Below are 12,200 nucleotides of genomic sequence, written 5' to 3'. Positions count from 1 at the left end.
GGTGGAGGGAAATGGGGAAGCCTGGAATGGGAGGGGAGATGGGATTCTTACCTTTCCATTCTCCAGGCCCCTGGTAACTAGGGGCAAATTGAAGTAGTGCAGATCCAGGACAGTCAGAGAAGGTTTTTAGTTTTGGAGCTAACAGTGACACTGCTTCCCACTTTGAGAAGCTGAAGTGTAACATGTAAGAAGGCCATCCCACTGAGCAGTGGGGAAAGTAAGATCCAAATTCTGACAGTCTGCTCCTGGGGCAAAGCAACTACACTCTGTCCCTTTCACAGGGATAATTACTTTGGGTTATGCTGAATAAGTCAGCCTATCTAGGAATGACCTTGGTAAGTCTTAAGGTCTTCAGAAGATTTTCAGACATACGAAACAAAGCAAATTGCTCGTCAGTTTAAATTTTTAGACATTAAACAGTTCAAAAAGGTACCAGTTTCCTTCAGAGGTTGGTTGGACTCCGTGCCACAGAGAGCTGGGGATAGATTCTCTTTCATCTCCTTAAGGTTTGGGGAACTTTAAAGGACTGCATCAACACTAGTTTTTTTTCAGCTAATATTTTAATTATCTTTTCAAGGTGTAAGACAGAATTGTTCTTCTTTCCTTCTTCTATACACACACTAATCAAATATGACACTCCTGGGTTTTGTTGATTTCCAACTCTATTATGGATCATAAACCTTAACTTAAGCTTCCTCTACATCCTGGCTAATGTTAGACTTTTCCTTTAAAGCGCCTTCCTTTTCCAGTGCTTAGTTCCCTCTGACCCAAAGAGAGGCACCAAAGGTTTTTCTATTCTCTTATGGAAAGGGAATTGAAAAACTAGTATGAGTTACACATATTTGTACTGCTTGTTCAGTTCAAGCACCCATTAACAGACTGATGCCATAAAGGAATCTTATCGTTAAAGTTTTACCACTTCGTTCACAACAGTTAAAATGGTATCACAGGGTGCTATATTTACTGATATAAATATGTTAAATGTGCTGAGTTTGCAAGTTTTTCCTCCATTTGACGCATTGAGAGAAGGCCTAATGTCTCTCTGATGGCTTTGAAGTCCATAAAATTTGTCTGGCTCCTGCTGGCCAAGAATCCTCATCCAATGTTTGTTCTAGAGCATAGTTTTAAGGCAAGTTCTCAATTGAAGAGGGTAACCGTGGAAAAGCTGATGAAGTTTGGGATGATGTACTGACGCTAGATTTCCTTAGTAATATTGCTTTCTCATCCCTTGGACTGCTTTCTCTGACGCTAGAGCAGAAGGTGTTGGTGCCTCAAAGGTTGATGACCCTATATCTGGCACAGGGATGACCTGCAGAGTAAATGCAATTGAACCAATTGAAAACCCTTCTGATTACTTCAGATTTTGAATTTGACTTTAATATAACATGACATGAACATGAAGAAGTCAAGTCTTACAACATATTAACAATATCAAACCTTAGGAACATTCCAAAGATAACTCAAATATTGCTGTGTAATAACTGTAACTAAATCTGACCTACAAAAAGAGTTTTGTTATTATCATTACTGAGTATTTCTAGGAAGGCAGACTTTTTGTTATCAGTATCAAGGGTATAATTTGCTGTAATATAGGAGCTTGTTACTGCCATTTAGGCTTCTGCATCTATCACAAGCTGGAGATGAGACAGCCATTATAGTAGGTCATCCAGCTTATCTCTGTTGGATCATATCAGTAGCACAGTCCAATCAGTGCCATCCTCAAGGTCAAGATAGCTTAAACATTTAACTGATAATTGGTCAGTCTTTCTGTACAATACTTGCTAAGGAGCTAATGATTATGTAAATTTAATCTTCAGGTTACTGTAAATACATAAACAGGGCATATCTACACGAGACTACATTTCCATAGCATTGGCAGGCACGAACCGTGACACCGATGCTACTGTGCAGTACCAATGAGCTACTGTGCAGTAGTGTCAGAAACGTCCTGCACACCACTGGGACTATACAGTAGCAGCAGTTACTTTGAAGTCAGGTACACGTGTAGATGTGCCCTCATAGTCTCAGATCTATGTAAAGTTACATTCTGAGACCTGACCCCAGTAGTATGGTGATTTAAGAACATTTTGCTCCTGACAAAATCAAGTAATTGAGAATGAGCATAAATCAGGAGCAAGAATGATAAGGAGTATAAAAACAGCTGAGTCATGAAGTTGCTGTTTGATGAAGTCATATAATAAATACTATGATACCCAGAAGTCACATACTTGGGCATATGCTAGTAATGTATAGATAATTATTTAATAACCCCCCTCCCCCCAGCTACATAGTTGAATATGGCATGTACAGTAACATGGTGTCTCTTATTCAATTTTAAATATTAATTGGTGGCAACTGGATTCCAACATTACCATCTCGCCACTGGTTACAGTTTAAGTTTGGAATTTTCATCTTAAGAAGCAAGTAGATATTTTGGTTCAGATTCACCTAGCATTTTAATTACATTAACCTTTTATTGTTACAATTGTAATATAATTTTTATATAGATCCCTAGCCTTGTATAGAGCTTTAGAAAGCATAAATAGGAGAAACTGACTGCATCAATGACCTATTTGAACATCACAAATAGTCTTCCTGTAAAAGAGGTGGAATGCAGGTATAACTGTAGGAATTCTTATAGCATCTGCAAGCAGTAACTTCTCTTCCCTGTGACCATGACAGGAGAGGCTATTGCTAGAAAGCTAGAGTCATCTTATTTATAGAATTACAGGCTCCAAAATTAGAGTTTGAGAGTGACCAAAGACAAAATTACTGATGCCATTTTTAAGGTAAAAGCACTAAGGAAGCACAGTACTTGCTCATTTGCCCCTTTCCACCTCTGCTATTTTTTCCCTGGCAAATCACAGAATAATTCTGTTTTCCTCAAATATGTGCATCTTGACCTGTGACCTTTTTACCTGAAAACCTGTGTGTTTGGTTAAAATTAAATGTTGCTCCAGCCAAATGAGCAAATGGACTCATGACTTCTGAAAAATTACCAGTTTTTATTATCAAACTAATCCTTGAATTCCCCATGAGCCATTTTTTCCAGTCCAGGCTTCCCACTTGCATCTACTTTAGATGTCTCTCAGGAGCCTCTTGTCTTTTGTCAGCACCATTTTTTCAGAGAAAGGACTTTCCTGAGCCTCCATTGCCTCATATCCTCTGAGTCTTAATGGCCCTTCCTCCTCTGTTGCTGTCTCGCTGAGCCCTGAAGAAATAGGCCTTTCTCATTTCCTGTGTCTCACTTTAGATACTTAAATTTTAGATTAAATGAGCAGTAGGGTCTTTGGTTGCTAGTCATATACTGTAATGATCATGACATGGCATGAGGGTTATACACTGTGGTATGTGCTGTCCAGTACCCACAATGGCTGTGATACTCGGGGCAGGGTAGGACAATGAAGGGCCTTGGCCGCCCCATCATGCACAGCCCCCTACTAAAGACTCCTGCTGCATTAAAGCCAGCAGCTCCATTGGTGCACCCTGCTCTAGCAGAGCTGGAGGGCACCTCAAACATGATTTGATTCCTTTTGCAATTCTGAATGTAAGTCTATGTTGTTTTCCTTTAGACGCTATCCAGGTTGTCAGTGCATCAATTTTGGATCTTGGTTTATACTTTGCATCCCCATCACCATTATTATTTTGTTGTTCTCCTGGTTCTGGCTCCAGTGGCTTTTCCTTGGTTTCAAGTGAGTAAATATTAAAAGCATCTAACATAATTCCACTTTGATAATACATAAGATACTTTGTTCAGACCAAAAGAACATCTTATTTATAATTAAAATATAGCCTGTGGAATGGTGATAAATGATTGTCTTTGCATCATCACATGGCACAAGTGAAGTCTCTGGAAGTGACAGGAATTCACACGCCTAGTCAATATGATGAATGACTATCCATCCTGGCACTGTTTGAAAACATATTCAGAGCCCCATTTCAAAACTATGTTGCCCACTTCTATAAAATTTGCACATCATTAGTAAGCAAGGAGGGCCTGATAGAGAAAAATTCACGTGGTACATAATTTGTGGTCCATATCCTGATGATGTTAATGGAGGGATTGCCATTTACCTTTATTGGGACCAAGATTTGATCCAATCTTTGAACCACATGGGCGCATCCAGATGAGTGCAGCCATGTGGTATGTGGCACCACAAACACATCTGCAGAGCCACATACTGCGTAGTCAGCTGTTCTCTGTGCTGCAAGGGCATACTGCCCATGCGTGTGCTGCTCCAGTTTTTTTTTCCATGTTTTTTTTTTATCCCTGGATATCAAGGGGTCAAAAAAAATAACATGGAAAAAAAACAGATCAGAGCACGCATGGGCAGCGCATGCAGCTGAAAAGCCAGGCTCCACATGTCAGGATCACTGCATCTGAAGCCCCAGGAGGCCCTCAGGAACCCAGGTAAGGCTGCTGGGGCCAGCACAGTACTGGCCTCAGCCTCCCCTACTGCGCCAGGGTAACTTGCCCCGTGAGAAAGCACACATGAGTCGAGCTTTCCCCAGGGACAAGTAGCTATGACACAAAGTGTGCTTCTGCTAGTTGTTCCCAAGGAACCAAACATCCACGCTTGTCTGGATGCAGCCCATAGATCTAAAAGTTGATGATTGAACTGTACAGCAAATATATAGGTTAAGTACAAACAGTCAAAAAGCACAAGGCTGAATCGATTCAATCTTCACAAGTTAGTCTATGCTTCATAGACTGAACCGATAAGCAAGTGAACAGACATTCACTTTTGATTCTGGAAATGCAGCCACATACCTGCAGTGGAGTTGGGCACTAAAATACACCTCCCTACATGGCTAGAGCAGACAGCTTGGGCCAAGTCTAGTACACCCAATGTGTGGGAGCAGAGGGGGAAAGAGGAGGGAGCGGGGTTTGCGGGAGAGGTGCAAAGGATCCTGGGATGCTGGGGGACTGTGAGTTAACTTTAATGTAAAGGAAATCTGGGCTAGATGTTCAATAAACTGATTTAACCCAAATGTGTTAAGTCTTACGCTGCATCCATCCAGGTTTACCTTAAACCAGTTTTAGCCATTTTGAAAGTGGTTTTGTGCACTGAACTTCTGTTGTGTCACAAATTTGAACCCATTTTTGATAACTTATACTGATTTATGCGTAATTTGTGTCCCTAGCCATAGTGTGTTTTGTTCCCAGAAAAGTGTGCATGTGCAAGGGGAAGGTTGTTTCATATGGATTTGTACTGTTCAGAGTAGTGCTGCAAGTTTTTGTATAGAATAACAATGTTTTGGGTCTCCACTACCTTGAATCTTGTGAATGAATACATAACTGTGTTAAACAGGTATTAAATGCTATCCACAGAGCCCTTGCTTTCTAGGGGTGTAAATAGCATGTAAGATGCAGGTTGTAGAAAATCAATTGGAAGTGTTTCCCCCTCTAATAATAGCATAATTAAAAAAAAATTCCTAGGCTGTATTGATGGTGTTCTTTGTAACACACTAGAAGAGTGGATTGAGAGATCCAAGAGAAGGTGAACTGAGAGCTAAAATCGATGATCTAATTCATAGTGAGACACTCTAACATATTCCCCAATTACTGCACTGGCTAATAAATGCAGTAAAAACTCTCCCAGGGCAGAAGAAAATGATGCTGAATGAGAAAGAGTCAGACTCAACAAAGCCATTGACAATTTCCTTTAACTAGATCTGATTTTTGGTTTTTTGCAAAGGAATTCCCCTGCATGGGTAAATAAGCCATTTTTTGGGGGGGGGGAGGGGGTTAAAGATCTTTGTCCTTTCTGACAGATAAACTAGTATGAATAAAATTGTACAGACATAATCATTATTGTCTAGCACTCCTGGTCTAAATGACAAATTTCAGCATTTGGAAATAAAATACCTACTAGGTCTTCAGTCTCGTGAGTCATTTATTGTTAATATTTCTGTGTGCATGTGTGTAAGGTCCCCACTTGCAGCAAATGTAGTAGACATATAATAAAATAATACCCCTTCCTTAAAGAGATTACAGTTTACATTTAAAGTGAACAAGAAGTAAAAGGAAAATTAGGGACGCACTTGCCTGCAGCCACATCTCAGATCATTTGTTATCAATCACAGTTTCTTGATTTCCCAATCCAGGGTTTTATCTATTAAGCCATGCTGCATGTCCTAAGAATCTAAACATGCAGGTTACCTGCTTTGCCTTAATCATAAACCACAATACTGGGCCCTATTTTACTGCTTCCTCCATCAGTCCCTTATTAAGTTGTGTACTCTTCAGCTAATCACAGTATTCTGAGATCCTGGGTATGCACAATTAAATGGGATACAGTAGCTTGACTTGTAGACCTGAGGTCTTAATCTAATAAATTTTTCCAATACTTAAAAAGCTTGGGAATTTGGGCTGTAACATGAGAACACATTTCTTATTGTTGATTTCCTTCCCAGTTTCAAAGAAATGTTCCAATGCGGCAAGGCAAAATCAGCCAGAGAACAAGCCGCAGCCCAGGTGATTGAAGACGAATATAAAAAGCTTGGACCAGTAAGGTAAGGAAGACTGCAAACTGCAGGCAAAAAACAAAGGCACTAGAAAGCAAACATAGTTTTAATGCAAGGAAAACAGACAATGACAAACTGTGCTTTTGCTGCAGCTACCCGGAGATTATTACTCTTGTCCTATTCATTCTAATGGCCCTGTTGTGGTTTACTAGAGATCCTGGATTCATCCCTGGATGGTCTTCACTTTTTCCACAGTGAGTAACACAATTTAAATGCTACCAATAACTATACTATTTGGTCCTAAATGAACTTATATATGATGATGATAAAAGAATACTTATTAAAATGTATTTTTACAGCTATGTAATTATTGCCCTGATTTTGTATGTATTATTGTTTAGATGTGCTGTAAAACCAAATGCAGTTTTTATATAAAATCGTAAGTTTATTTGACAAGGGTGTCATTCTGATTTAGCAATCAGGGTGACAAAGTGGAGATAGTGGGATCTATTTATGCTTATATCCTTTATGCGTATGAGTCTCATATTAGTAGATCATATGCATTTATGTACTAACATTAAGCAATTATATATTTCTAGGTAGGTAGGCAGGTAGGAAGGAAAAAAGAATAGTCTGCATAGTCTGAAGATAATAAAATATCTAGAAATGTATTTAGATATAGTATGGGCAGATAAACTAGTTACCCACATACCCCATAGTACATAAAAGCTAAACTATGGGTAGGCAAGTTTCTTTGGGTAGATGTGATATTTTTTATTACACCAACTAAATAGTTAGGAAAACATTCTTTGCAAGCTTTAAGGCACAAACATTCTTTGTCAGGCATATAGAGACTCTGCTGGTGTTATGTGTTGGTCAACATAGAAAAGAAGCTAATTTACAACCTGCAGGTCTATGAAAATACAAACTATGGGTATGTGCAGCTGTTACACTTAGATTGACCTAACTAGAATTAGGGTGATCTAAGTGATAAACTACATACATTCGGGTAGTTTAGATAGGGCAAAAAATGGCCAGCCTGATCTAACTTAGTTCATCTAACCAAATGTGTGTAGAAGTTTGGAGTGCATCCCTGGAACTGAGAAAGCCCAGCCACTTGCCCCAAACTCAAGGCTACACTTTTCCTACCCTCCCCCCGCCCTCCCACCATCCTGGTAGAGCTATTTTTAGCCCTAAGATCCCCACACGCCCCAATGTACAACCCCCACCCCTGCAGACCCACCAGCCCACCCAGTCCCACCTGTCCCTCCCTCCACCCTGCCTTACTTAAATCATGTTCCCGTTGTGGCTCCTGGCACTGGCGAACATGTGCACAAATGGGACCTGATCTACAATCATGTGGCTTAAAGCAAGCTGTATGATCATAGATCAGGTCCTGGGAACATCTGTAAATGCCTCATGTTAGCTTAGTCATTTATGAATGAGAAGCATGATACCAAGTTACTACAATTTAGCTTTTATCTACCATAGGGTAAAAACATGCACATGGGCAGTTAATGTGTAACAGTGATAAATCCCTCTGATCTTTTACCTGGTCACATGCTTGTCATGGGTCCTCACCCTTTGTGTGCCATAAGTTGATAAATTCTCTGAATGTTCATTTAGATTTTATTTCACCAAACATGCATCAGAAATCCTTTCTTGACCTCACCTGTTTGTTTGCCCAGCTGTCATATCATTTCCCTCATTTCTTCACTCTGAAATGTCTTAACTATCTTAGCACTAACTTTGTTCCATTCTTGCCCTTCCTGATCTGTCTGCTGCTTTGAACATGTTGATCACACTCTATAACTGAAAACTCTTTCCTTCTCCAGCTTCTTTTTCTCTTCCTACCCCTGGTTACTACGTTGTGTCTTCCTCTGGTTCCCTCCTACCTCCCTGACTATTCCTTGAACACTTCTTCTCATAGCTTTTCTTCCTTCCTTGTTGTCTGTTGTTTCCTTCCAAGGGTACCTATCTCTTTCCCCCACCTCTTCTTTTTACATCCTCTCCTTGACAACCTTATCAACTCTGATTTCTCTCATTACAATATACAAACTAATGACAGCCCTATCTATGTTTTCATCTCAGGTGAACATGCATGAACAAGCGGATCATACTCTTCACTATATATGCATTTAGTTCCGCAATTAATGATACAGACACAGACCTGTAGCAGGGTGGTAGCAGAAGGGTGGAGAGTGTTGTGAGAAATGACTGTAACTCTGAAAATGTAAAGTGCAGAGCAGAGGTATTTTGGGGTGCAAAAACAGTTAATAGATGCTGCCTATCATTAGGAATTTGTATTGTCTTTACCTTTTGAATATATTTTCCAAGCAATAGAAAAATGCAGAGAACCTTCTTTCCACACAGAAGAGCTTATGATCTTTCTCTTCATTTAGCAACATTTTTCTAAAATAAGTTGATTTAATCAAGCAATCAGCCAATCAAGCAATCAGACTGGCTGAACATGCCTTCCTGCTTTATAATAGCATTTAAAGTTCACATAGCATCACTTAATGACCTAGCTCACATACTAAAAAAAGCAATTGTAAATAGGTCTTTAAAAGCTGAGGCTTACTGTCAAATTATTTCCATTTAAAGACCAATATTTTCCTATTTAAACTTCTCTGCTTATTGTCTGACAAAAGTATTTTTCTCACAAATAGAGAAGAATGGAGTGTTCTTAAAGTAACTATACTCACAGAAACTTCATAGACTTTGTAGATGTTAGGGTTGAAAGGGATCTCACAAGAACATTGGGTCCAGCCCCCTGACCAAGGGGCAGGAAGTCAGCTGGGGTCAGATCATCCCAGCAAAATAAGCATCCAAGCGTTTCTTAAAGGGATCCAGAGTAGGTGCTTGCACCACTTTTGGGGGGAGTCTATTCCAGACTCTGGAGACTCGGACGATAAAGAAGTTTTTCCTTATGTCTGGTCTAAAACCATCTTCCAGCAGTTTGTGACCATTAGACTTTGATTTCCCTTGGGATGCCCTGGTGAACAGACGTTCTCCCAGTTCATGATGCACACCCCTTATATACTTATAGGCTGCCACCAAGTCACCCCTGAGTATTCACTACTCCAGGCTGAAGAGTCCCATGCCTCTCAGCCTCTTCTCACAAGGCCTCTTCTCTTGACCTCTAGTCATGCATGTGGCTCTCCTCTGAACTCTTTCTAGCTTCTCCACATCCTTTCCAAAGTGTGGAGCCCATAATTAGATGTAGTACTCCACCTGCAGCCTCACCCGGGCCAAGTAAAGTGGGAGGATGACTTCTTGACTCTTGCTTGAGATGCATCAGTAGATGCATGCCAGAGTTTTATTTGCTTTGCTGACTGCAGCATCGCATTGGCTCATGTTCATCTTGTGGTCATTCATGACACCCAAGTCTCTTTTGGTCATGAATGTAGTACTGCCGAGCCTATAAGCATGATGTGGGTTTTTTCTCCCAAGGTGAAGCACCTTGCATTTCTCTGTGCTGGATGTCATCAAGTTTTAATCTGCTCACCTTGCAAGCCTGTCCAGCTTGGCCTGAATTGCCAGGCCTATCCTTGGCCTGAATTGCCAGCCTATCCTCTGATGGCACTTCCCTATAATTTGGTGTCATCTGCGAACTTAGCCATCACAAGGACAGTGCTTCATGTATGCCCTCTAATGTTTTTATTTGGAATATAAGCATGTGTCATTTCACATTAGGTTTAATTATGATATATTGTATGTTTTTTTACCTAACCTGCTGAAATACAAAGCCTGTAATTCTTTACAAAAGAAACATAAGAAAAAATTTGTGCTATTCAGATCTTGCTTCTTTGTGCAGAGCTCTTGTTATAATTACTTTATTGTATTACTATCCTTAAAATATACAATTATATTGTGTCCTTTTAAATATCAAAAAATTTAGTCCAACTACAGTTTATCCAAGTTTTGTACATTATGATTTCAAATGAGAACTGAGAATTTGTTCAGGGGTGTTCTGTTCTGTTCTGTTCTGTTCTATATGAGTTTTTAGACAAGTCTACTCCAATGTGCTATAATTACATTGCATCAGAGCAGCCTCACTGCTCATGTATAGGCACCCTTACAGTGCTTCCTGTTGTTTTTAGTCCAATGACTTGTACATGGTTACAGCATATATTCCTGAAAAGCATCCAGGTTTGATTTAGAGATATCAAAAGACAGAGAATCCATTATTTCCCTTGGTAGTTTGTATCAGTGATGTAATTGCCCCCACTGCTAAAAATGTTTGCCTTATTTCCATTTTGAAAGGAATCAGCTTCTAATCATTTGTTCTCATTCTGTCTTTCCTCCCATCAGTACTTGGTATTTTCTCCCCATGGATAGACTAATCAAGTCTCTCAACCTTTTTTCCAGAAACAAAGAGGAGAGTGCTTTTAAGCTTCTTACTTTGTCATTTTCTCCAGTCTCCTCATTTATATGACTCTTCTCTGTACCATCTCTATTTAATATTCTTTTAAATACTTGGACACCAGGTGCCTGTAGATGTGTGGGACATCTGCTCCAATGTGTGGTAATTATAGTGTGTTGGAGCAGACTCGATTAATCAAGTCTGCTGGAGAGTGCTAATTAGCACATTCCAGCAGCCTCAGTGTCTTGTATATTCAGCGTACCTGCACTTCAAAATGGCAGTGGGGGTCCTTTTACTAAAGGTCGTTTAATGAGCTTTAGTTAGTGTCCCTGCCACCATTTGAAGTCCAGGAACCTGAATACGTGAGATGCTGCAAGTGCTTTAATTAGAGTGGCTCCTGAGAGCATGTGTAAGGAAGCCATGAGAATACAGAATTATATGCAGTATTCTTCTAATGGTCTCACCAGTGTTGGACACAGAAGCAAAATCACTTTGCAATTCCACCCATGACAGCCCTGGTTGTAGACCCAAGGATGACATAGCCTTTTTTGCCATTGCTTTGTGTTGGGAGCTCATGTTGAGTTGCCTCTGCTTTATCACACTACATCCTTTTCAGACTTGGCTCTTTCCAGGTTATAGTCCTTTCTGATGTAAATCTGGCCTACATTCCTTATTCCCAAATGTGCAACTTTCCATTTGGCTGCTTCACATGCATGTTGTTTGAATAGGTTCAGATTATCAAGTGTTGAAAATTGTACTATTTGACTGTTCCATCTTCATCATTACCCCAAAACTTGCATCATCTTCAAAGTTTATATTTAGTTCCAAATACCTGATGAAAATATTTTGAATAGTGACAGGCAGAGTACTGGTTCCTCTGGAACACTACCAGAGAATTCCCCATTTGTTAACAACCCCCTTTTGCTGACTAATATTTTGAGATCTGTCAGTTGCCAGTTCTTAAAACATTTAATATATGCTTTACTAATATTGTGCAGTGCTAATATTTTATCAGAAAGTCCTCTGTACTAAGGTAAATGCCTTACAAAAGTCAATTATATCTAACAGCTAATCTTTACCAACCTAACTTATAACCTTGCTAAAGAATGATGAATCAGTATATTACTTTGACTCTGGGCTACCTTTCTCAGAAGAGACAGCAATACTTTATAGTCAATAGTGTCAAATCCTGCAAAGTGGTCCAGGATGAGGATGGATATCTGCTATCTCCTGATATCATGAGATCATCCATCAATCCCAGTAAAGCAGTCTCAGTTCCACGTCCCAGACTGAATCCAGATTGCACTAGGCCTTGGATATTAGCTTAAATCAGATGAGCTGCAATTTGGTCTTTGCCCAGGTTCTT

At 39.8% G+C, this 12,200-nt stretch overlaps 1 protein-coding gene across 2 annotated transcripts in view; it reads left to right on the top strand.

Moving 5' to 3' along the window:
- SLC13A1 (solute carrier family 13 member 1) overlaps positions 1-12,200 on the top strand; it is a 135,449-nt gene that overhangs the window by 105,401 nt on the left and 17,848 nt on the right. For both annotated transcript variants that reach the window (XM_019509270.1, XM_019509269.1), the window contains exons 9-11: positions 3,573-3,692; positions 6,418-6,516; positions 6,621-6,722. In XM_019509270.1, the coding sequence (XP_019364815.1) occupies positions 3,573-3,692; positions 6,418-6,516; positions 6,621-6,722 (321 nt within the window). The remainder of the gene's footprint in view (positions 1-3,572; positions 3,693-6,417; positions 6,517-6,620; positions 6,723-12,200) is intronic.

The sequence above is a fragment of the Gavialis gangeticus genome, unplaced genomic scaffold (assembly GCF_001723915.1).
Source record: "Gavialis gangeticus isolate Ggan-Ray unplaced genomic scaffold, GavGan_comp1, whole genome shotgun sequence".
NCBI classification, from domain to species: domain Eukaryota; kingdom Metazoa; phylum Chordata; order Crocodylia; family Gavialidae; genus Gavialis; species Gavialis gangeticus.
The sequence above is the reverse complement of the archived record's forward strand: the minus strand, read 5'-3'. Positions and strand labels throughout refer to the sequence as shown.